The sequence below is a fragment of the Siphateles boraxobius genome, unplaced genomic scaffold (assembly GCF_051911475.1).
Source record: "Siphateles boraxobius isolate OS27281-9 unplaced genomic scaffold, OSU_SipBor_1 164, whole genome shotgun sequence".
NCBI classification, from domain to species: Eukaryota; Metazoa; Chordata; class Actinopteri; order Cypriniformes; family Leuciscidae; genus Siphateles; species Siphateles boraxobius.
In genome coordinates, this window is record NW_027508771.1 from 1,549,162 (window position 1) to 1,575,822 (window position 26,661).

Below are 26,661 nucleotides of genomic sequence, written 5' to 3' on the forward strand. Positions count from 1 at the left end.
ATCACACATTAAATATAACGTTGTCAAAATAGTTCCAGTTCACATGGCTATGCGGAAGAGATAAAAACAATTATGTATTATACATTTTTAAGGCCAGACAAGTAATTTGTTGAGGTCAATTTGTAAAGAAAGACTACACATCTGCGCACATATATATTCAAACGCGCATAACTATAGACTAAACAATGTGCACGCTGTCAGTGTTTTCACAGATTCGTGTGGTGAAGTTTGTAACTTTTTTCAAAAATTTTCAAGGCTTGCACCTTGGAACATATTACAAGGTTTTTTCTTTTTTTTTTCTTTAACCTTTATTTAACCAGGTAGGTCAGGTTCTCATTTACAACTGGGACCTGGCCAAGACAAAGCAGTGCGACAAAAACAACACAGAGTTACACATGGGAAATAAACAAACGTACAGTCCATAACACAATAGAAAATCTATATACAAAGTGCAAATGTATTGCAAAATGCAGTAAGGTTAGGAAGATAGGATAATAAATAGGCCATGGTGGCAAAATAAATTACAGATTAGCATTAAAACAAGAATGATGGAATGTGCAAGACATACAAATAGAGATACTGGACTGCAACATGAGCGGAAGTAAAAAATAAATAAATAAATAAAAAATGTGAAAATATTAAATATTACACATGGGGATGAGGAAGTAGGGTGGGTTATTTACAGGACGACTACATACAGTGATCGATAAGCAGACATTATTAGGAACACCTGTTCAATTTCTCATTAATGCAATTACCTAATCAACCAATCACATGGCAGTTGCTTCAATGCATTTAGAGGTGTGGTCCTGGTCAAGACAATCTCCTGAACTCCAAACTGAATGTCAGAATGGGAAAGAAAGGTGATTTAAGCAATTTTGAGGGTGGCATGGTTGTTGGTGCCAGAGGTGCCGGTCTGATTATTTCACAATCTGCTCAGTTACAAACCACAACAAGCACAACCTTGAGGCAGATGGGCTACAACAGCAGAAGACCCCACCGGGTACCACTCATCTCCACTACAAATAGGAAAAAGAGGCTACAATTTGCAAGAGCTCCGCAAAATTGGACAGTTGAAGACTGGAAAAATGTTGGCTGGTCTGATTAGACTCGATTTCTGTTGAGACATTCAGATGGTAGAATCAGAATTTGGAGTAAATGGAATGAGAACATGGATCCATCATGCCTTGTTACCACTGTGCAGGTTGGTGGTGGTGGTGTAATGGTGTGGGGGATGTTTTCTTGGCACACTTTTGGCCCCTTAGTGCCAATTGGGCACCGTTTAAATGCCACGGACTACCTGAGCATTGTTTGTGACCATGTCCATCCCTTTATGGCCACCATGTACCCATCCTCTGATGGCTACTTCCAGCAGGATAATGCACCATGTCACAAAGCTCGAATCATTTCAAATTGGTTTCTTGAACATGACAATGAGTTCACTGTACTAAAATGGCCCCCACATTCACCAGATCTCAACCCAATAGAGCATCTTTGGGATTTGGTGGAACGGGAGCTTCGTGCCCTGGATGTGCATCCCACAAATCTCCATCTACTGCAAGATGCTATCCCATCAATAGCGGCCAACATTTCTAAAGAATGCTTTCAGCTCCTTGAATCAATGCCACGTAGAATTAAATGTGTGTATATATATATATATATATATATATATATATATATATATATGTGACCGATCACGGAAAATAGAGACACAAGTCGGCAGCACAACTTACGAGCAAAATGAGAAAGAAGCGTTTTTTATCCCCCCAATTGGCTGATTTCCGCTTTTTTGCAGAATCTGTTGGTTGAGATCATGAAGAAGCCTCTCCATGTTTGAGATAACAGTATTGGTATATTTAAAAGCGTACATTTTGCAAAGGGGCCATAGAACCGGCTGTAAAAGCCTGACTCGCTCAGAGGTACCGGTTCTATGGCCCCTTTGCATTCTGATATCCCTGGAATCGCTTCCCATGCTTTTACACGTACAGCTAGGCAGTGGCGTGCACAGACCTCCTCAGGGGCAGCGTGGGACCAAAAAGGTTAAATAAAAAAAAATACTTCTTAATTTTTTTTTCTATTCTTTCTTTCCTTGGCATTCTAATAAAATATGTTGATACAATTATTAGAATGCATAACACATCAAATGAAAATAGGGAAATTATGATTATATTACTAAATATTATTTACTTTACAAAACAAAACAGGTAGAATCAAGAAGGTAATTATGGAAAATTAATTTTTAGTTTTGTTGATGTTGATGTTGTAAATTTAATGTATGTATTATATGTATGAAAGACATTGTTAGCTATCATGAATCAGTAACACTTTACAATAAGGTTTCATTAGTTAAAATTAGCTAAATGAACTGCACTTCTACAGCATTTATTAATCTTAGTTAATATTAATTTCAGCATTTACTAAAACATTAAAATCAAAAGTTGTATTTGTTATCATTAGTTAATGCACTGACTGCGACATAACATGAATAAACAATTAACAGTTGTAGTATTAACTAAGATATAGCCTACAGTAACAAATGTGTTGATCATGGTTAGTTCATGTTAGTTCATACATGAGTAATGAACAAATTAACCTTATTGTAAAGTGTTACTATGAAATCAAAGATATAAATTCCTTACAATTTAGAGTTGGACATGGACTTAAGATTTCATTTAACTATCTGTTAGATGCATTTCCCCTTGCACTTTTATTCCTTGGATAAAAACGAAGGACATTGTCACTCAGAATGCGTCTGAAATCGAGTTATACTTTTATTGTAGTTAAGAATTAACTTGCATGCTGCAGCAACTTTTAGAGTAGCATGGTGATGGTAGGATAAATGTAATTTTCCGTATTAGCTTAAACGTTACCTGCTGCTCGTTTGAAGAGACTCGCGTGAACTGCTGCGTAGTGCACTGCGTACCAGAACCATTAAATGCGTATGAGGCACTGCAAAGGAAACTCCACCTACCATTTCTCCGCCAAATTGTTTATTAACATAATATTTGTTTGTATTATTATTGTTAGTGGCAAGGGTGTGTAGGTGTGTTATTTATTATAATATTTATAATAATAATTATTATTATTTACAATTATCAGAAAAGTGCACAATACATTTTGAGACAAAAGGTATTGTCCCCCCCCCCCCCCTCCTCCCTCCCTCCCCCTGCTTGCGGACATTCCATTCCATGTGTGTGTTTTACGCTCATAAGAAAGTGGTGTAAAGAGATTTGCAACAGTAATTTGAGGAGGTGAAATGTGATTATTTGGAAAATTCCTGTCATAACTGCTTAAAGAAAAATGCCAGCAGGCATTTGCCTCCTGCATAAACTTTAATATTGTTGACATTTTGGGCACACGCGCGTTGCGCACTATTTGCGTTATACAGTAAGTAGGCCTATGGCTTATTGGTCTTTGTGTGTTGTTGCTGGTTTTGCGTTATATGTATGGCATATTGGTCTTTGTGTGTTGTTGCTGGTTTTGCGTTATATGTATATGGCATATTGGTCTTTGTGTGTTGTTGCTGATATACGTTGCAAATAGAGGGGCAGCACAATTGTTTTTCGCCTAGAGCGGCAAAAGTGCATTCGCCGGTCCTGGGGGTGAGTTTCCATAAACATCAAAGTTTGTCGTTTTGTGTTCATTCTAAGAACACGTACACGTTACTCATGTTTAGTCCATGTTTAGACCTTTCCATACCTACCTATTGTTATTAGCTAGCTCAGGAAAGAAAAAACAGCTGTAAAGCACAGGGGGGAGCTTTACAGGGGGTATGGCTTATCTAAATGAGATGTAAATGAGGCCTATTGTCACTCCTAGCAGCAGAGAGAGGTGAGAACAGCTTTTTTGACAGCCTACCTTCAAATGGCCACAACTTCTCCAACTATTATCAGATTTCCATGTGTTACACATGGTTGAAAAGCTTGGAGACTACACTTTCAGAATCTCTGAATAAATCAAAATGTACCCGAACCGACATGTTTTTCTACTTTCCGTGATCGGTCACATAAATACAAATGGTTTATCTAGCCCCCCTCACACACACACCACACACAGACACACACACACACACACACACACACGCACACGCACACGCACACACAGAGAGAGACACACAGACTGACACAGAGAGAGAGACAAAATTACCACATTAAAACCAAAATGTCTGACTTCCTGTTGGTCGTAGCTAATGACTGTAAATTAGAAAGTGGTCCGGCTTGATGAGAACAATATACGTACAGAGTTTTGTTACTGTGAGTAAAACTAACCCACCCACTTTTGTCAAAAGAATTTAGAAAGTGACACACTTCCTGCTGCCAGTTGGTGGCGCTATAACTTTGACTCACAATAGTCGCATCCATCTGATCGGCCTCTTACCACGAACACACTGCTGACGTTTCATCAAGATCAGTTAATGTATGCAAAAGTTATAATACTTCGTGTTTCTCTTTTCTCGCCATAAATTCATTTCCTTGACACGGCCAAACCGTTTGAGATATCAGAAATCCGTCCGCAATTTAGCATCCTAAATGTCTTGACTTCATGCACACAGAGTTTGGTGAAGTCTGTAGTGCGAGAGCAACGACGGAGCCGAGCGGTGAGTAAGTAGGTCAAGTGCAAAATGACGAACAACTGTCTCTGATTGCAGTAATTGGCGATGGGAGACCGCATAAAAGCCGGCTGGTGCAAGATAGCGGAGAGAGAAGGACTGGGTACTCATGCACGACACGCGAGCTGAGGGCTGAGGACGAAAAGTGGAAAGAGTGTTGCCTAATATAGTGGAAAGAGTGTTATTTTAAATAGTGGAAAGAGTGTTCTCTGAACGTGAACGAGGTTTATGTTAAAGCGCGCACAGCGCATTTTTTTCTGTTTTGGACCAAATAAAAGTGTACGAGTCCCAGCCACGCCGACCCCTGTCTTATTCCATCACACCAACACTGAACCTTTACTACATATATCAAATTCCAAAGCATGAGTTTTCCAAACAACCCATAATAGCCGACTTCCTGTTGGGCTGGCGTAAAACTTAGAACACGAAAGTCGTTCGGCTCGATGAGGTCTATATGTGTACCTAGTTTCATATTAATTCATGCAAGCGTTTTTGATATTAGGGCTGCAGCTATCGATTCTTTTTGTAATCGATTAATCTAGCACTTAATCGATCGATTGATCGAGTAATCTGATTTTTTTTGTGTGTGTGTTTTATTAACAGAATAGTTATATTAAACTTTTGTCTATTTCAGTTAAAGCTGTTAAGCTATATACTATAAGTTATATAGTATGCAAGTTATAAAGCTATCTCATATGTGAATTTTCCTTTAAGATGTTATAATATAACCACTCTAAGCATATTTGTGTATTCTGGTAGTTTAACGCTGAAGAAGAGCTGTAACGTGACTTGTTGTTGAACACGCAGTAAAAGCTGACGCACTTTTTTTTCCGTGCGTTTTAACTGAAAAATGAGTACTCCGAATCTTTATTAAAAACCAACAGGCTGGGGACTTTAACTTTTTGTTGTTGTCTGTATTTGGCAGACGTGAAATACAAACAAGGTCTCGCAAAGACTGCAATACAATATTTGTTCCTCCATCACGTCCCGGTGTGTAGAGTGAATGCATGCTGAAATTATTGTTGCGTGGCTACATAAAAGTTTAAGCATATGTGATGCATTGCTGCAATCGGTCTGACTGGCGTGTGTGTGTGTGTGTGTGTGTGTGTGTGTGTGTGTGTGTGTGTGTGTGTGTGTGTGTGTGTGTGTGTGTGTGTGTGTGTGTGTGTGTGAAGGGGTTCTTTTTTTAGGCTATACTCTCTTGCATTTGAACGTGATAGTTACGTTTACTACTTAAAAATGTCATCAAAGCTAAAAATCATTTCTAGTCAAACCGCATCACGACAACATCGCTACAAATACAGTATGGGATTAAAATCAGCGAACATCAATAGGCTTAGACTACGTTACCTTGTTTCACCGAGTTAAGTGTATTAAGTGAATTAAGTGTGTAATGATCCCACACTTTAGACAATTTCTGCCGTTTATTTACATATTTATTCTCCGCCATCGCGCCAACTAAATTCAAAATATATGCTTCCTGAACAGGTCCGTGTGAATAAAACTTTTGAACGGTAGTGTACATCACAACTTTTTGATCTTTTTGAATTTTTGCAGCGCCAAAAGCGGGAGTAGGAGGTCTCTGCGGAACAAAAGTGGGCGTTTCTAAATTTGTGGGTGTTTTCACACTGGTGGGTGTTTATAAATCATGCAATGAAAATGATGCCCTTCTCCCGACCCCACCCCTAAGACCTACCCACACTGTGACGTGGGCAAGTCAGGTAACGCGGTTGAAAACGCCCCTCTGTTTATGGCCTCGCCCCCTGATTTGGTAACTCCTATTACCGTCTGCAGAGACCTCTATTTGAAAAGCAGACCTTTTCACTGACATAATGACGCAATGACGTGCACTTGCTAGCCTGTTCCATTTACGTGTTCTCCGAATGCTAAAGAGGAGCCTCGCCTAGCCTCTGAAGGAAATGACTTGGAAGGATCAATCCTGCCAAGGTAGTATCCTTGACATTGAGAAACGGCTACGGTCTGTGTTAAACAATCAAATCCCTGCGCCGCGCCTATAGTGCGCGTCATAGGAATTTAATGAGGCTTCGAGGCAGAGTTTTTGCCTCTAGGAATTTTTGTAATCGAGTAACTCGAGTAACTCGAGGAATCGTTTCAGCCCTATTTGATATAAGGACCAAGTTTTCAAACCCCGTTCCAGGGGGCGCTGTTGAGCCCCCCTGCCACACCCGGGTACCAGCTTCAGCCCATCCCTGATGGCCGCGGGTTCTGATCTGTGCGCAAAGTTTCAAGAGTTTTCGAGCACGTTAAGGGCCCCAAAAGCCCCCGAAACCTCGAAAAACAAGAAGAAAATCAATTCTCACACCGACACACAGAGAGACGCAGAGGCAGAGACAGAGAGAGAGAGAAAATGCTCAGAAAAATCCACATTCAAACCAAAATATCTGACTTCCTGTTAGTCGGAGCTAATGATTGTAAATTAGAAAGTTGTCCGGCTTGAGGAGTATATAATACATACCGAGTTTTGTATTCAATATACATACCAAGTTTTGTTACTGAAGATAACACTAACACATTTGTCAAAAGGTGGCGCTACTGAGCCCTCACCACGCCCGTTTCTGAAACTTTGCACGTCTACTGGCTAATAAACGTGATGTATCTGTCGAGTTTCATGCAATTTGAAGAATGTTAAGAGCCTCAAAAGCATCCAAAAAGAATATTAACCCTCTGAGGTCGACTATCGCGGCCCCGCACTATAGTCTTGCTTTTTTTCTTATCAGTGCAAAAGAAACTCAAAATACTCTGTTGATTTTGATCTTACATATTAAGTATTGTACATCATTAGATCCTGATAAGTGTCTATTTTTTTGTGGATACTCACAATAAAATCAAAGTGTTGTGCTTTTCGCCAAATAAAGAAAAACAAACGATGCGCGTATTAAGTCCATTCTGAAACGCGTCCGAAAATTAACCCCTAGGAAGAGTGTTTAAAATTCCTGAGCATGCGTTTCCAAACATCCCCAAATAGCCGAGTTCCTGTTGGGCTGGCATAAAACGTATTCGGTTACATACGTAACCTCGGTTCTCTCTAGAAGAGGGAACGAGTATTGCGTAAGCTAGCTTACGCTACGTGTAAAGTCATCTTTTCTCGAGATATTGAAGGCAAAAATTATCCTTAATTTTGCATTTATTGTCAACGCAGTGCAGCAGCCAGCAGACCTAGAGCAGGCAATCTTGCGTGCTCATTGGTGGCCGTGCGGCAACTGCCGCAGCCTACCACTGAGTCTCGCGCGTGACGTTGCGCCCGCTACACGTCACTGACCGCCAAAATGGGGGTGGCTTAGCGTTTAAAAGTCAGGCTCAGAGGCTGCTTCACTGGTTTCATCAGCTGACGTGAAAATCGCTCGTGGCGCCTGCACGGTCGGGTTACGCAATACTCGTTCCCTCTTCTAGAGAGAACTGAGGTTACGTATGTAACCGAGTACGTTCTCTTACGAGAGGTTCTCTCGTATTGCGTAAGCTAGCTTACGCTACGTGAAACCATTGTCAACGCCGTGCGCGCCCAGCCTCCACTTCATTAGTCCCAGGGATTCCCGTGGATCATAGATAAGTGGGAAACAGGTGGCCAGCAATGCGGGCCAGCACATGTTATAAGCACATACAGAGTGTACAGAGCGGCGTCGCCGGTCCATATAACTATTCACCATATAGTGCAGCTCAACCAGGAGAGCTAATGCGCGTGAGAGTAGTCTGCACATGATACACTGGGCAGAGTATACACACCGCTCACACTGACAGAAGTCTAGCCTGCATGGCGGGAACTTCCAAGTTATAAAACCTAACAAATGTGGACGGAAAGGCCCAGCCTGCCGCCTCACAAATGTCTTGAATGGAAATTCCGCTGGACCAAGCCCACGACGAGGCCACGCCTGTGGTGGATTGAGCCCTGATGCCCAAGGGGCATTGCAGACCTTTAGACTTATAAGCGGATGCGATAACTTCCACTATCCATCTAGACAGGCTTTGTTTCGAGGCGGCGAGATCCTTGGTGCGCCCACCAAACGAGACAAAGAGCTGATCCGTACGCCTGAAAGAGGCGGAGCGCGTAATGTAAGCCCTCAGCGCCCTGACGGGGCAGAGGAGATTAACATCACCCTCACTATCGGATGCTGGCAGAGCCGAAAGAGAAATGACCTGCGCTTTGAAGGGGGTGCCCAGCACATTAGACATATAACCATGTCTTGGCTTAAGGATGACTATAGAGTCATTTGGCCCGAACTCAAGGCACGCCGCGCTAACAGGTAGCGCGTGTAAATCCCCCACACGTATGACTGACGATAGAGCTGTCAGGAAATACGGTTTTGAGCGAAAGGTACTTTACGTCCATGGAGTCTATCGGTTCGAAGGGGAAAGCTTTCAGGGTCTCGAGGACCAATGAAAGATCCCATATGGGAACTGACGGGGGTAGCGGGGGATTCATCCGTCTAGCTCCTCTAAGGAAGCAGATGACGAGCTCATCTTTTCCTACTGACTGGACTCAGCGAACGCTGCAACGGCCCCCTTTGAGCGCGTTCTCGACCGCTATCATTTCCAGACAGTTTATGTGGAAGTGTCTCTCTTGGTCTGACCACAGGCCAAAGACCGGTCTGCCCTCGAAGACGGCACACCAATCTGAGTTGGAGGCGTCCGTCGAGATGAACTTTCGGTGTGAGACAGCCCCCATTGTCACTCCCTGCTGGTACCAGTCGGCCGCTAACCAGGGCTGCAGAGCCAAAACACAGCTCTGAGTCACTCTGATTCGTCTGTAGCCTGAAACCCAAGCCTGGTGAGGCACTTGGGTGTTCAGACAGCGGTGTAGCGGGCGCATGCGCAGCAAGCCCAGCTGAAGCACAGCCACTGCTGATGCCATACAGCCTAGCATCCTCTGGAATGTCTTCAGAGATGTGATGCTGCCCTCCTGGAAAGACCAGGAAAGGCCAGGTGTCGGAACACGGCGCGCGCGCTGTGTCAATAGGCGGGCCGTCATAGCCACAGAGTCCAGCTCTATTCCTAGAAAGGAAACTGACTGACTGGGCAGTAATGAGCTCTTGGTCCAGTTGACCGTGAGGCCCAAGCTTTCCAGATGGCTGAGAAGCACTGTTCTGTGAGATAACAGTTCTACCTCTGGCTGTGCTAAAATCAGCCAATCGTCCAAATAGTTCAGAATTCGCAGCCCTTTCACTCTCAAGGGGGCGAGAGACGCATCCATGCACTTTGTAAATGTACGGGGTGACAAAGGCTGAACGGGAGGACGGTGTATTGATATGCCCGACCGTCGAAGGTGAATCTCAAGAATGGCCTGTGACGAGAGTCTATTGGGATCTGAAAGTATGCATCTATCAGATTGAGAGAGATAAACCAGTCCCTCGCGCGAATTTGCGCAAGGATTTGTCTGGTCGTGAGCATTTTGAACGGCCGTCTCATAAGAGCTTTGTTCAAATATCTCAGATCTAAGATAGGTCTTAGAGGTCCGTCCTTCTTGGGTACGAGAAAATATCGGCTGTAAAAGCCTGACTTGCTCAGAGAAGGAGGTACTGGTTCTATGGCCCCTTTGCACAGCAGTTTGGCTATTTCTGTCCGGAGTAGATGCGCTACATCCGCTTTCACTTTCGGCTCGGTCCGTGCTCGAAAGCGAAGGGGGCGGCGAGCGAACTGAAGCGAATAGCCCTGTCTTATTGTGCTCAGCACCCACTCTGACACACCTGGAATAGCCTTCCATGCTTCTACATGTATAGCTAGGGGCAGAATGGGCTCCAGGTTCCGATCACCGCGCTTCGCGGGCTCGGGAAACTGAACCGGAGGTGTGTGCGGGGCGCGCGCACCCTCTGATCTCGGGAACGGCGGCTCGCTGACAATTGTGACTGTCTGTATCACTTGAGATGACCCGATTACTGGGAATGGGGAAAATTTGGTGATGGTATTTAGTGCGAGCGGAGCCTGGGGCGAAGTGTTTGTCAGTAAGCGTGAGCGCTCGTGGGCGGGCAGGTGACTTACATTCATAACTTGGCGGCTGTGAGGCTGTTGCCATGTAACAGAGTGGGCAGCGAGTAGGTGTGAGCAAATATATGTGGGCACATTCTCTACCTCTAGCACTAGAGCGGCATTTGCCAGCTTTATGAGAGTGGGCTCTGTGAGTGTGTGAGACACGTGGGGCATCGTGTTTATGTGTAGGGGTGAGCACTGACTTGTGGGCACATTTTCTACACTTAAAACACCATTGGCGTGAGCCGGATAACCAGAATTTATACTCTTTCTGAGATTTCTCTAGGTCGCCATAAAAACGGCGTTTGTATTCAGGCGACTCGTTGGCTGCTAAATGTGCGTCTGCAGTAGCCTTCTCTGAGGGGACTGACAGGATGAGATATTTTGACGGTGGTCCGGCCGCAGCGAGACCCAGCCGTCTTTTCCTCTCTGGGGTTGCTAGGAGGACTTTGCCTGCTCGGGCCTCAGCGCAACCCTGGGCCGGGGTCCCCGGAGGGGGAGGCGACCTGCGTCCAGAAGAGTGTGATCTAGGGCGGCCACCCTGTCGACGCTGCAAAGGCTGGGGCTGAGCTGGGTGCTGGCTGGCGTGTCACGCATGCAGCTCACGTGGGCAGCTTGCAGAGGAGCTAGAACGTCGAGGCAGGAAAAGGTTCATGGCCTGCGAGGTCTTCTGTACTTCGGAGAAGCGGTCGACGATCCCGTTCACCGCTGGGCCGAAAAGACCAGTAGGGGAGAGCGGTGCGTCGAGAAACGCGGAACGCTCTGACTCCCTCATATCCGCAAGCGTCAGCCAGAGGTGCCTCTCTGTGGCACGCATGCATCTGCCCATTGCCTGAACCGCGGATTTCGTCGCATGAAGGGAGAGATCCGTCACCCTCCTTAAATCCGTGATGGCGGGTGGGTCCTTGCTTTTCTCATCCCATTCACGGAGGAGATCAGCCTGGAGGATCTGCAGCACAGCCATCGAGTGCAGGGCGGAAGTAGCTTGTCCGGCGGCATCGAATGCGAGGCCGACATGGGCTGAGGTGGTCCTGCAGGCTTTAGACGGGAGGGCAGACTTTGAGCGCCATCTCGCTAAGGAAGCAGCCCTCGAGCCTATTGGGCGCGGGCTCCTTAGGAGGTGACCAATCAAGGCCGAGTTGGTCAACGGCCTTTGAAAGGAGGCGCATGAGATCGGCGTCCACGCCAACCCGAGTCCTGCTGGATTCCTGGATCGAGGAGGAGGCGGAGTGATGAGAGCTCGACCACTCCTCGCTGTCCGATGCCAGGATGGAACAGCTGTCACCTGGGTATGCCCCTTCAGCTTCGTCCCCTGAGGCGGCTGCGCGTCCGGGAGGGGCGGAGAAGGAGAGAGTGAGGCTGGCGGGATGCGATCCGGCGAGCACTTCACTATAGCCACAGGCTCCAGCATCCTCTGCGCACGCCGCCTCTTTTTGCGTGGTCTAGAGGGTGGATTGACAGCGTCCGGGGTGAAGGCTTCGAGTTGAGCCCACATGGTCGATAACGGAAGCGCTTCACAGTGCTCGCAGCCGCCCGAATTTAGGGCGAGGGCTGCGTGGTCTGGGCCCAGGCAGAGAGCGCAAATGACATGGCGGTCTCCTGCGCTGAGCAGGGCTCTACACGAGACGCAGGAAAGGCGAGGCATTTTAATAAAAACGCTTGCGATTTTTTAGTGAGAGAGAGAGTGAGTGTCGCAGCGGCGAACACTCACAGAAGGCAAGCACAAAAGGATACTCGGCGCCGGATGGCGTAGCAGGCACAGAGGGCTGAAGGTGGCGAAGACGGCCGGCTTCTTCAGGCGCTTTCCTATGCTTGCTGGTCGCTTGATTCGACGGCAGAAAGTTTTACGGGCCCTAAGCCGGTGGCGCCGCAACCCCGGTGCCTTTAGTTACCTGGGCCCTTCATCGCTGCTCGCAGCTATATTTTCATATATATATATATACTTAATATATACACATATACACACACACACATACATACATATATATATATATACATATACACACACACATATACACACACACACACACACACACACACATATATATATATATATATATATATATATAAACACACATATACACACACACATATACAGGTCCTTCTCAAAAAATTAGCATATTGTAATAAAGTTCATTATTTTCCATAATGTAATGATAAAAATTAAACTTTCAAATATTTTAGATTCATTGCACACCAACTGAAATATGTCAGGTCTTTTATTGTTTTAATACTGATGATTTTGGCATACAGCTCATGAAAACCCAAAATTCCTATCTCAAAAAATTAGCATATCATGAAAAGGGTCTCTAAATGAGCTATTAACCTAATCATCTGAATCAACTAATTAACTATAAACACCTGCAAAAGAGTCCTGAGGCTTTTAAAAACTCCCAGCCTGTTTCATTACTCAAAACCGCAATCATGGGTAAGACTGCCGACCTGACTGCTGTCCAGAAGGCCATCATTGACACCCTCAAGCAAGAGGGTAAGACACAGAAAGAAATTTCTGAACAAATAGGCTGTTCCCAGAGTGCTGTATCAAGGCACCTCAGTGGGAAGTCTGTGGGAAGGAAAAAGTGTGGCAAAAAACGCTGCACAACGAGAAGAGGTGACCGGACCCTGAGGAAGATTGTGGAGAAGGAACGATTCCAGACCTTGGGGGACCTGCGGAAGCAGTGGACTGAGTCTTGAGTAGAAACATCCAGAGCCACCGTGCACAAGCGTGTGCAGGAAATGGGCTACAGGTGCCGCATTCCCCAGGTCAAGCCACTTTTGAACCAGAAACAGCGGCAGAAGCACCTGACCTGGACTGTTGCTCAGTGGTCCGAAGTACTTTTTTCGGATGAAAGCAAATTTTGCATGTCATTCGGAAATCAAGGTGCCAGAGTCTGGAGGTAGACTGGGGAGAAGGAAATGCCAAAATGCCTGAAGTCCAGTGTCAAGTACCCACAGTCAGTGATGGTCTGGGGTGCCATGTCAGCTGCTGGTGTTGGTCCACTGTGTTTAATCAAGGGCAAGGTCAATGCAGCTAGCTATCAGGAGATTTTGGAGCACTTCATGCTTCCATGTGCTGAAAAGCTTTATGGAGATGAAGATTTCATTTTTCAGCATGACCTGGCACCTGCTCACAGTGCCAAAACCACTGGTAAATGGTTTACTGACCAGGGTATTACTGTGCTCAATTGGCCTGCCAACTCTCCTGACCTGAACCCCATAGAGAATCTGTGGGATATTGTGAAGAGAAAGTTGAAAGACGCAAGACCCAACACTCTGGATGAGCTTAAGGCCGCTATCGAAGCATCCTGGGCCTCCATAACACCTCAGCAGTGCCACAGATTGATTGCCTCGATGCCACGCCGCATTGAAGTAGTCATTTCTGCAAAAGGATTCCCGACCAAGTATTGAGTGCATAACTGAACATAATTATTTGAAGGTTGATTTTTTTTTGTATTAAAAACACTTCTTTTATTGGTCGGATGAAATATGCTAATTTTTTTAGATAGGAATTTTGGGTTTTCATGAGCTGTATGCCAAAATCATCAGTTTTAAAACAATAAAAGACCTGAAATATTTCAGTTGGTGTGCAATGAAACTAAATATATGAAAGTTAAATTTTTATCACTACATTATGGAAAATAATGAACTTTATCACAATATGCTAATTTTTTTAGAAGGACCTGTATATTATATATATATATATATATATATATATATATATATATACACCTACTCACCTAAAGTTTTATTAGGAACACCATACTAATACTGCGTTTGACCCCCTTTCGCGTTCAGAACTGCCTTAATTCTACGTGGCATTGATTCAACAAGGTGCTGAAAGCATTCTTTAGAAATGTTGGCCCATATTGATAGGATAGCATCTTGCAGTTGATGGAGATTTGTGGGAAGCACATCCAGGGCACGAAGCTCCCGTTCCACCACATCCCAAAGATGCTCTATTGGGTTGAGATCTGGTGACTGTGGGGGCCATTTTAGCACAGTGAACTCATTGTCATGTTCAAGAAACCAATTTGAAATGATTCCAGATTTGTGATATGGTGCATTATCTTGCTGGAAGTAGCCATCAGAGGATGGGTACATGGTGGCCATAAAGGGATGGACATGGTCAGAAACAATGCTCAGGTAGGCCGTGACATTTAAACAATGCCCAATTGGCACTAAGGGGCCAAAAGTGTGCCAAGAAAACATCCCCCACACCATTACACCACCACCACCAGCCTGCACAGTGGTAACAAGGCATGATGGATCCTTGTTCTCATTTCGTTTACGGCAAATTCTGACTCTACCATCTGAATGTCTCAACAGAAATCGAGACTCATCAGACCAGGCAACATTTTTACAGTCTTCAACTGTCCAATTTTGGTGAGCTCTTGCAAATCGTAGCCTCTTTTTCCTATTTGTAATGGAGATGAGTGGTACCTGGTGGGGGCTTCTGCTGTTGTAGCCCATCCGCCTCAAGGTTGTGCGTGTTGTGGCTTCACAAATGCTTTGCTGCATACCTAGGTTGTAACGAATGGTTATTTCAGTCAAAGTTGCTCTTCTATCAGCTTGAATCAGGCGGGCCATTCTCCTCTGACCTCTAGCATCAACAAGGCATTTTCGCCCACAGGACTGCCGCATACTGGATGTTTTTCCCTTCTCACATCATTCTTTGTAAACCCTAGAAATGGTTGTGCGTGAAAATCCCAGTAACTGAGCAGATTGTGAAATACTCAGACCGGCCCGTCTGGCACCAACAACTATGCCACGCTCAAAATTGCTTAAATCACCTTTCTTTCCCATTCTGACATTCAGTTTGGAGTTCAGGAGATTGTCTTGACCAGGACCACACCCCTAAATGCATTGAAGCAACTGCCATGTGAGAATTGCATTAATGAGAAATTGAACAGGTGTTCCTAAAAATCCTTTAGGTGAGTGTGTGTGTGTATATATATATAAAAATAAAAAAATATAGCTGCAAGCAGCGATGAAGTGCCCAAGCCTAACTAAAGGCACCGGGGTTTCGGTGCCACGAGCTTGGGCCCGAAATCACTTCTCGCAGCTATATTTTCTTTTTGCAGCTCTCCTGTGGATTCCTATTGAAATGACTGGAATTTGCCCACAACATTTTGGAGAACAATGGTAAATGTGACTGCACCTCAACACCCATACACTTTTTTGGCAGAAAAAAAGGAGAAGAGGAAGCAGAGGAATATCAGTACAAACACAATAGGGTTCCACAAATTCCAGGAATTCAACCAATGAATGTCTTATTTATATTTACCCCTGCCCATTATACTGGGATACAAGAAAATACTCTATCATTTGATCTTATTTTATTTCTTTAAAAGTAGTGTAATTTTACACATGTTAATGTAAGACTCACCAGAGCAGGATCCAGTTCTTCATTAAGCAAAGCATCATTCTTAATCAAAGCCACTCTCTGAGCAAAACGACAGGTGGACATAGACTCCTAAGAGAGTAGGAGGAGGGAGAGTAGGAGAGGAATGATGTGCATGAGTGATGTGAAGATAAAAAAAGAAGAAGTAAAAAAACGAGTTGCCCTTAATGCTAATTTAAAAAGAAAATTGATGTTAAGAGATGTACAGCAATGTTTATCCTCTCCACAGACACAGTAGCGATCATGGTGGTCATGCAGTTACCACCCAAACTGTCTCTAAGCACAGAGGTCATCATGGAGTTGCGGTAGGGGATGTGGGACCTATTCTTCTCCGACAGGGCTATGATGACCTAAACCAGAAAGCAAATGGAGCCCACCAAATTGTAATTTCTATAATATGATTCAAACTCCTTTTAAAACACAGTATGGTCATGTCAGTATAAACAGTGTATTCACAATTATTTAAATTATAATATTTTTCAAGTAATAATTTTTGGTTAAGAGTACACCATGGAAGATTCAGGTAAAATTAACAAAATTGTATTATTGAGTAAATACATGAAAAATCTGTGTCTAAAACTGTGTTTTGCCACAATTCTCGAATGTAAGCTTAGAATATTGATTTAATGTATATTTTGAGTTGTTAGGTCGGACTTGACACATTTGATGATATATATATATATATATATACATGCATGCACACACAAGAGGTGTGTAAGTGTAATATGTTTTTATACACAGATGCTGCTGCTTTAGTAGTTGCAGATAAGGAGACAAATAGAATACAGGAGAAGTGAGGAGCTTAAGGTGACTGGCTGTCTGAAAATAAGCTTTTATTATGTCTGCATAAAACAGAATCTATTCTCTTTAGGTCAAAATCTAAGTTAAGAAAGGCAGATGATTTAGTAGTTAAAGTAGATGGTTGTGCACTTGTAAAAAGAACATCAGTCGAATGGAAGAACAACCATCAACTTGGTTGTGTTCTGGATGACAATTTAAGTGGTGTAAGTATGGCCTGGAAAGTTTTAGGAAAAGTTAATGCTCAAATTAAATTTGTAGCTAGATATGCTAGTTTTTTTAAATAAAGAAAGTTTAAAGGTCCCTGCTACAGGCCTAGTACAAAGTCAACTTGAGTATGCGTGTTGTTCATTGCTGACTGATTTATCCAGTATGTGGTTGACACAATTACAAAAGTAACAAAATAAATTACTGAATGTAGTTTTAGGATATCATTATTTTACTCATGTGGATATTGGACACCTTCAGCAGCTTGGATGGTTACCTATTGAAAGACAGTTAGCATTCTTGAAACTAAAAATGGTACATAAAATAATAAATAATAGAGCCCCAGTGTATTTTAACTCATATTTCTCTCGAGTTAATGTAAGACATGGACATTATTCTAAATAGTATTATAAATTATAAATATAATACATTTTAATCTATGTACATTAAGGTTTTAACGGATAATGTTGGTTTTAGAATAAGAGTGAAGAGATTGTTTTTAGATAGGATGGTTTAATAGATTGGATATATATGTGTATTTTATTTGTTAGTTATCTTTTTTGTGTGTGTATGGTTTGTCATGAAAAGGTCTCATTAAAAAAAAAGAAAAATCAAGGACCAGAATGGAAATAAGTTAATGCTACTTTATTGTGTTATCCTTGACAAAGAAGTTGTAACAATGTTGTATTGCTACTTTTTATGTCAAATAAGCTAATCATTGGGAAAAAGTAGCTTTTTTCTGGAAAATATATATTTTGTTTTGAAAGCAGAGCTCCTCTAAAAGCTACTTAAAGGCTATAAAGTCTTTGGAGCGCTAAAGATACACCACCTTACAGCTCGATTTAATATCCTTATCACATATAATTTTGTATAAATTGTTTATCCACAGATCACAAGACTATGTTGTTTTAACCATGGAATAAATAATCATTCTAAAAATGAGACAAACTGTTACAGTATGAACAAATTTTCAGCATGAATCAGCGACAGTGCCACACATTGCATTCATAAAAATACCTGCTGCCGCGACTCTTGTGAAGTGTATTATTAAAAATACATATACCGCAATGTGTTTTTATTTTGCGCCGGTATACTCAGCTTTCCAAATTAAATATAGGCTGCACTATATATCTTATTATTTTGCAGTTTGGTTTTATTTCCAGACCAGATATATGCAGATCTATTCAGATATGAAAATCAGAGACAATTATGGATTAATCTGTCGGAGAGACCAAAATTCCATAGTGCACCTTAAAAAAAACATCTGTAACAAAGAAAGTTCTCCTACCTGCTCCAAGTAGTGCAGGGAGAGGTTAATATATTTAGCTTCCGTAAGGATTTGACCTCCCACACCTGTCTTTCCCACTCTTTCAGACCCAGCCAGGTCCACTAAGTGCAGCTTCGAGCACCGTACCGTGGCTGAGCCCAGCTCTTTGCTGCACATGTGAATGGTAAAGATGCAGTGAGACCGTGTAGAAGCCTCGTTCATGGGAGTCTACAAAAAGATGGAAATGTAGATAGAGACCAGGGATGAATGAACTACTGTTACAGCAAATAACAATAAAATGGTCAAATTATATTAAATAAATATATCTGTTGTAATAAAGTGCAAGGAGTCTTTATCCTTATCCTCAGATGTTGTTGATGACAGATATTTAGCACATGTACACCAGAGAAAACTCAAGATGACTTACAGCATACAATTATCCTCCCAAAGAAATGTGTGTGATTAGTGTCTGTTACTTGGTATCCTTGTATATGGTTACTTTTGAGTAGTTTATTTTCAGAAGCTAAAAATAGCACACTGTGATGGAGAGAGAATGAAACATGGAATAACTCATCAGGGTACACTGATATAAGAAAAGGGATGAGTATGTGAGCTAAAGACCTCAATCTCTTACAGATCTCGTTTGTGGACCAGGACAGCACAGGAGAATGTTTGATGAGTCTCTTGAATGTCTCTTACACTAAGAAAATGTTACAGTACATATATTATAATGCTGTCAAGCTTCCAGGCTTTCCAAAATGCTCATCTCACCCTTCAGGCCAGCACCCTACACTCTGAGACCATTCCTTTGCTGGTGCTAGGCATAGTTACCGGCTCAGACCTCATCCTCGGCCGTCCCTGGCTCATCAAACATTCTCCTGTGCTGTCCTGGTCCACAAACGAGATCTGTGCCTGGGGAAATCAATGTTTCCATCGCTGTCTACAGTTCGCTCAACACCTTCCTCCCTCTCAGCTGGTGACGAACTCTCTCCACTACCATTGAGAGTCCTTTTATTAAGTAATCCATATCTATTCCACAATAGTACCGCCAGTTCCACAATTTGGTTAGCCCCAAGTGCACCTCTCAACTTCCTCCTCACGGCCCTTGTGACTGAACCATTTACCGGCTTCCAGGTGCTTCCTTATCAGATGGGAGAGTTTATCCCCTGTCCTCGCCTGAACAATGAGCGATGAAAGAGTATATCAGTGAGGCATTAAAGCAAGGCTATATTTATCCATTCAAGTCACCTGCTGTATCTAGCTTCTTCATTGTGTCCAAGAAGGTAGGTGGCCCTGCATTGATTACCAAGCCCTTAACAACATCACATTTAAGTTTATGTTCCAACTTTCTCATGTCCCAGCAACTATGGAGAACTTGCGAGGGGCAACAGTTTTTTCAAAGCTGGATCTACTGGATTTACTCCTCCTAAGCTATTTTTCTTGTACCTACTACTCCTGAAAGCTTTTGTCTGCAAAGGCCAAATATGAAATTGGCAACTGTGAGCTGTTGTCCATGAAGCTGACACTGAAGTAGTGGTGGTACTGGGTTGAGGGTTTCAGTTTTTTTTCCTGCTGTGTTGAAAAACGTACCTCTAGAATACCCTCCTCCGTGTCCTGGAATACTTACCTTCATCCTCATCATCAATCTTAAGTGTATTCTCTCCCTTATCTACTACCATCATCTACTGTCATTATCTCTGCCTGCCATATTTATACATGTTCTGTTGTTTCTCATCTGCCTTCTGTGTTCAATATACCTTTGTTATTTAATGACACCTACTACACCGATGCTTGATTAAATTTTTTTTTTTTCATTTTTATTGTTAAATACAATCAAGGACAAGGCCAGCTAAGGTGACAGGCCAAATTCACCATCGTATGACTAATGCATTTGTATGTTAATTTTAACATTGCAGTTTATTTTACACATGTAATATTTCTCTCACTAGTCAAGTCAAGTCACCTTCAATTATATAGCGCTTCTAACAATATAGATTGTTTCAAAGCAGCTTTACTTAATTCTGAAAAAAACAGAGATTCTAATCATTGGACAAAAAACTTCCTCACGTAATAACCTAGAATACTGTCTAACACTGGATGGCTGCTCTGGGTGAGCTCTTTGATACCAATCTTTAATTTGAAAGTCACATGTCTAGTATCTGTAAAACCACATTTTTCCATCTTAAAACAAATGCAGAACAATTAGTTAATGTGTTCATGACATCAAGGCTAGATTATTGTAATGCTAGGGTGGTTGCCCTGGACGCTTAATAAACAAACTAAAGCTGGTCCGAAACGCAGCAGCTAGAGTTCTTACCAGAACCAGGAAGTATGACCGTATTATGTTTACCGTATTAACATTTTCATGTTTTTTTTTGTATGTTATATAAGTGATGTCAAAAATAATGGGCTAATTTCTGTGATTAATATTTTCTGTTTAATGTCTTAAAAATATTTAATGCAAGTAATGCAGTTACAACCTGTGATTATTACACTATTTGTGCTCCGTTCACCAAGCTCCATGAGAGAGCGGCCGACCAAGAATGACCTTTACTATGATCAGCTAATCATGAATTCAAGTGAGCGGCAAAAAAGCAATGATTTTGATACTGGCCTGTGAAGCGGGTCTATGTGTGCACATACCCTGTTGTGAGTTTACAAGACTGCTGTTATTACCGGAAGAGCAGTTTGGAGAATGGATGGATGGGTGGATTTCTCCTATTGGTTTGTGCCAAATGTAAATACATGTTGTACACACTTAGAATGATTGAACATATAAAAAAGTTGTTTTTTGTTTCTTTTTAAAAAATGTCTTACAAAAACAGTTGTCAATCCTGAACAATGACTACGTGAACTGAACATGGCCAAAGAGTAGGACGCCAATAGAGAGCATACAAACTGATGGCCTCACCTCTGCAATCATACGATTCGTGTCTCCTAAAAAAAGCAAATCCAAAGCTTCCTCTTCATTGGCCGACTGTTGCAACGACAGGTTCTTGAGGTGAATGTTCTGGTCTGAGTCTTCCATTATTGTTACCCTCCTAAATCAATGAAAAAAACGTTAAGAAGATGAGCAAACAGTATTATGCGAGTGTGGGAAATAGGTATTCATCAAATCATAAACCTCAGCCATGTAGACAGGGCCAGAGATTAATCCTTTAATCAGAGGACATATAATGTGAAAAATATGAGCATGCAATTTCAGCAGGACTGACAACTCAATGCAATGCACATTTGCTTTTTGGGCATAATTGCTGTGGGTGGACAGGAAACGCCTTTTTCCGGCATCCTTGCACTCATGATAACATTATTGGGTTTACTGTCTTTACATGTTAATATAATATAATTTTTAAGGCCCGTTCACGCCAAGCACGATAACTATAAAGATAACGATAAAGATAACTATAACTTACATGTATATGCGTCCACACCAACAACCGATAACGGTCTTTTTATTCTAAGCATGCGCGCGCCCGCGCTGCGGTTTCAAAGGAGCGAAAATGGATGACCTGCTTCTGCTTTACGTTACAAAAAAATATCAAAAGAAAAACAGGCGCTTTTGGGTACACGATATCCTTAAAAGACGAGAGGAGTTGGGAGAATCCGTCACTCTGATTAGAGAGTTGTCTTTCAAACTATCTATCTATCTATCTTTCTAACTAATCTATATTTCTTACTAACTAATCTCTTTCTTTCTAACTAATCTATCTTTCTTTCTTTCTAACTAATCTATCTTTCTAACTAATCTATCTTTTTCATTCTAACTAATCTATCTTTCTTTCTTTCGAACTGATCTATCTTTCTTTCTTTCTAACTTATCAATCTTTTTTCTTTCTAAATAATCTTTCATTCTTTCTAACTAATCTTTCTTTCTAATAAGTGAAAGTGAAAGTGACACGTGATGGCCAAGTATGGTAACCCATACTTGGAATTTGACCTCTGCATTTAACCCATCCAAGTAAGTGCACACACATTAGGAGCAGAGTAGTGAGTAGTGAACACACACACACTGCAAACGTGGATACACACACCCAGAGCAGCGGGCAGCCTTGAGTGGCGCCCGGGGAGCGATTGGGGGTTAGGTGCCTTGCTCAATGACACCTCAGTCATATTCCTGCCGGTACTGGAATCGAACCAGCAACCTTTCTAACTAATCTTTCTTTCTAGCTAATCTATCTTTCTTTCTTTCTAACTAATCTTTCTTTCTAACTAATCTATCTTTCTTTCTTTCCAACTAATCTATCTTTCATTCTTTCTTTCTTTCTTTTTTTATTTCTAACTAATCTTTCGTTCTTTCTTTCTCTCTATCTAATCTATCTTTCTTTCTTTCTAACTAATCTATCTTTCTTTCTAACTAATCTATCTTTCTTTCTAACAAATCTTTTTTCTTTCTAACTAATCTTTCTTTCTAACTTATCCATCTTTCTTTCTTTCTAACTAATCTTTTTCTTCTTTCTTTCTTTCTTTCTTTCTAACCTATCTATCTTTCTAACAAATCTTTATTTCTTTCTAACTAATCTTTCTTGCTTTCTAACTAATCTTTCTTTCTTTCTTACTAATCTTTTTCTGCTTTTTTCTTTCTTTCTAACTTATCTTTCGTTCTTTCTTTCTAACTAATCTTTCTTTCTTTCTTTCTAACTAATCTTTTTTTCTTTTTAACTAATCTATATTTCTTTCTTTCTAACTAATATATCTTTCTTTCTGTCTAATCTATCTTTCTTTCTAACTAATCTTTCGTTCTAACTAAACCATTTTTCTTTCTTTCAAACTAATCCATCTTTCTTTATTTCTAACTAATCCATCTTTCTTTATTTCTAACTAATCCATCTCTCTTCCTTTCTTTCTAACTAATCCATCTTTCTAACAAATCCATCTTTCTTTCTAACAAATCCATCTTTCTTTGTTTCTTACTAATCCATCTTTCTTTCTAACTAATCTATCTTTCTTTCTAACTAATCTATCTTTCTTTCTAACTAATCTATCTTTCTTTCTTTCTAACTAATCTTCTTTCTTTCTTTCTTTCTTTCTTTCTTTCTTTCTTTCTTTCTTTCTAACTAATCTTTCTTTCTTTCTTTCTAACCAATCCATCTTTCTTTCTTTCTAACTAATCTTTTTCTTCTTTATTTCTTTCTTTCTTTCTAACTAATCTTACTTTCTAACTAATCTTTCTTTCTTTCTTACTAATGTTTTTCTTCTTTCTTTCTTTCTAACTAATATTTCGTTATTTCTTTCTTTCTAACTAATCTTTCTTTCTTTCTAAGTAATCTTTCTTTTCTTAACTAATCTTTCTAACAAATCTTTTTTCTTTCTAACTAATCTATCTTTCTTTCTAACCAATCTATCTTTCTTTCTTACAAATCTATCTTTCTTTCTAACTAATCTTTCTTTCTAACTGATCCATCTATCTATCTTTCTTTCTTTCTTTCTTTCTTTCTTTCAAACTAATCCATCTTTCTTTATTTCTAACTAATCCATCTTTCTTTATTTCTAACTAATCCATCTTACTTTCTAACTAATCCATCTTTCTTTCTTTCTAACTAATCCATCTTTCTTTCTTTCTTTTTAACAAATCCATCTTACTTTCTTACTAATCCATCTTTCTTTCTTTCTAACAAATCTTTCTTTCTAACTAATCTTTCTTTCTTTCTTTCTTTCTTTCTTTCTTTCTTTCTTTCTTTCTTTCTTTCTTTCTTTCTTTCTTTCTAAACAATCCATCTTTCTTTCTAACCAATCCATCTTTCTTTCTAACTAATCTTTTTCTTCTTTATTTCCTTCTTTCTTTCTAACTAATCTTACTTACTTTCTAACTAATCTTTCTTTCTTTCTTACTAATCTTTTTCTTCTTTCTTTCTTTCTAACTAACTAATATTTTGTTATTTCTTTCTTTGTAACTAATCTATCTTTCTTTCTTTCTAACTAATCTTCTTTCTTTCTTTCTAACTAATCTTTCGTTATTTCTTTCTTTCTAACTAATCTTTATTTCTTTCTAACTAATCTTATTTATTTATTTATTTATTTATAAGTAATCTTCTTTCTTTCTAAGTAATCTTTATTTTCTTAACTAATCTTTCTAACAAATCTTTTTCTTTCTAACTAATCTATCTTTCTTTCTAACCAATCTATCTTTCTTTCTTACTAATCTATCTTTCTTTCTTTCTTTCTTTCTAACTAATCTTTCTTTCTAACTGATGCATCTATCTATCTTTCTTTCTTTCTTTCAAACTAATCCATCTTTCTTTATTTCTAACTAATCCATCTTTCTTTATTTCTAACTAATCCATCTTTCTTTCTTTCTAACTAATCCATCTTACTTTCTTTATTTCTAACTAATCCATCTTTCTTTATTTCTAACTAATCCATCTTTCTTTCTTTCTAACTAATCCATCTTACTTTCTTTCTTTCTAACAAATCCATCTTTCTTTCTTACTAATCCATCTTTCTTTCTTTCTTTCTTTCTTTCTTTAACTAATCTTTCTTCCTTTCTTTCTTTCTGACTAATCTTTCTTACTTTCTAACTAATCTTTTTTTCTTTCTAACTAATCTTTTTTCTTTCTAATAAATCTATCTTTCTTTCTTTCCAACTAATCTTCTTTCTTTCTTTCTAACTAATCTTTCTTTTCTTAACTAATCTTTCTTTCTAACAAATATTTTTTTTTCTAACTAATCTTTCTTTCTTTCTATTTAATCTTTCTTTCTTTCAAACTAATCTTATTTTCTTTCTTTCTAACTAATATTTCTTTCTTTCTAACTAATATATCTTTCTTTCTAACAAATTTTTCTTTCTAACTAATCCATCTTTCTTTCGTTCGTTCTTTCTAACTAATCCATCTATCTTTCTTTCTTTCTTTCTTTCTTTCTAACTAATCCATCTTTCTTTCTAACAAATCCATCTTTCTTTCTAACTAATCCACCTTTCTTTCTTTCTAACTAATCCTTTCTTTCTTTCTCTCTCTTTCTTTCTACCTAATATTTCTTTCTTTCTAACCTATCTATCTTTCTTTCTAACTAATATTTTTCTTCTTTCTTTCTTTCTTTCTTTCTTTCTTTCTTTCTTTCTTTCTAACTACTCTTTCTCTCTTTCTTTCTATTTAATCTTTCTTTCTTTCTTTCTAACCAATCTCTCTCAATTTCTTTCTTCTAATCTAATCTTTCTAATCTATCTTTCTTTCTAGCTAATATATCTTTCTTGCATTCTAACTAATCTTTATTTCTAACTAATCCATCTTTCTTTATTTCTTTCTTTCTTTCTTTCTTTCTTTCTAAGAAATCCATGTATTTTTCTTTCTTTATAACAAATCCATCTATCTTTCTTTCTAACTAATCCATCTTTCTTTCTAACTAATCTATTTATCTTTTATCTTTCTTTCTTTCTACCTTTCTTTCTAACTAATCTATCTTCTTTCTTTTTTCTTTCTTACTAATCTTTCTTTTTTTCTAACTAATATTTCTTTCTAACTAATCTTTCTTTCTTTCTAACAAATCTATCTTTCTTTCTTTCTAACTAATCTTTCTTTCTAACTTACCTTTCTTTCTTTCTAACAAATCTCTTTCTTTCTTTCTAACTAATCCATCTTCTTTCTTTTTTCTTTCTTACTAATCGTTCTTTCTTTCTAACTAAACTTTCTTTCTTTTTAATTAATCTCTTTCATTTGAACTAATCTATCTTTCTTTTTTATTAATCTCTTTCATTCTTTCTTTCTAACTAATCTTTCTTTCTATCTATCTTTTTTCTAATTAATCTCTTTCTTTCTACCTAATCTTTATATTTTTTCTACTTCATCTTTCTTTCTTTCTTACTAATCTTTCTTTCTTTTTTCTTTCTTTCTTTCATCCTTTCTAATATTTCTTTCTATCTGTCTTTCTTTCTAACTAATCTTTCGTCTCTCTTCTTTCTAGTCTTTCTTTCTTTCTAACTAATCTTTCTTCTTTAACTAATCTTTCTTTTTTTCTAAGTAATCTTTCTTTCTAATCTTTCTCTCGTTCATTATTTCTAACTAATCTATCTTCTTTATTTTTTCTTTCTTACTAATCTTCTTTATTTTGAATTCATCTTTTTCTTTCTAACTAATCTATCTTCTTTTTAATTAATCTCTTTCTGTCTTTCTAACTAATCTTTCTTTCCATCTATCTATCTATCTTTCTTTCTAACTAATGTTTTTTTTCTTTCTATCTATCTTTCATTCTTTCTGACTAAACTTTTTTTCTTTCTATCTATCTTTCTTTCTAACTAATGTTTCTTTATTTCTATCTATCTTTCTTTCATTCTTTCTTTCTAACTAATCTTTCGTTCTTTCTTTCTATATATCTTTCTATCTTTCTTTCTAACTAATGTTTCTTTCTTTCTAACTAATGTTTCTTTCTTTCTATCTATCTTTCTTTCTTTCTTTCTAACTAATCTTT

At 39.6% G+C, this 26,661-nt stretch overlaps 1 protein-coding gene and 2 long non-coding RNA genes across 3 annotated transcripts in view; all 3 read right to left on the minus strand.

Moving 5' to 3' along the window:
* Positions 1-26,661, minus strand: part of LOC143740074 (uncharacterized) — a 503,207-nt gene that overhangs the window by 313,379 nt on the left and 163,167 nt on the right. The window lies entirely within an intron of this gene.
* The window catches only part of LOC143740069 (kinesin-like protein KIF6), a 204,534-nt gene that overhangs the window by 152,414 nt on the left and 25,459 nt on the right, over positions 1-26,661 (minus strand). Inside the window, exons 6-9 of the mRNA XM_077232147.1 lie at positions 21,173-21,302; positions 18,283-18,489; positions 16,196-16,339; positions 15,975-16,061 (exon numbers count right to left, since the gene is read on the minus strand). Of these exons, the coding sequence (XP_077088262.1) occupies positions 15,975-16,061; positions 16,196-16,339; positions 18,283-18,489; positions 21,173-21,302 (568 nt within the window). The remainder of the gene's footprint in view (positions 1-15,974; positions 16,062-16,195; positions 16,340-18,282; positions 18,490-21,172; positions 21,303-26,661) is intronic.
* Positions 25,614-26,124, minus strand: LOC143740076 (uncharacterized). The gene is made up of 2 exons (XR_013204734.1): positions 25,764-26,124; positions 25,614-25,721 (listed from the first exon to the last, which is right to left on the minus strand). It is a non-coding gene; the product is annotated as an uncharacterized LOC143740076 (long non-coding RNA).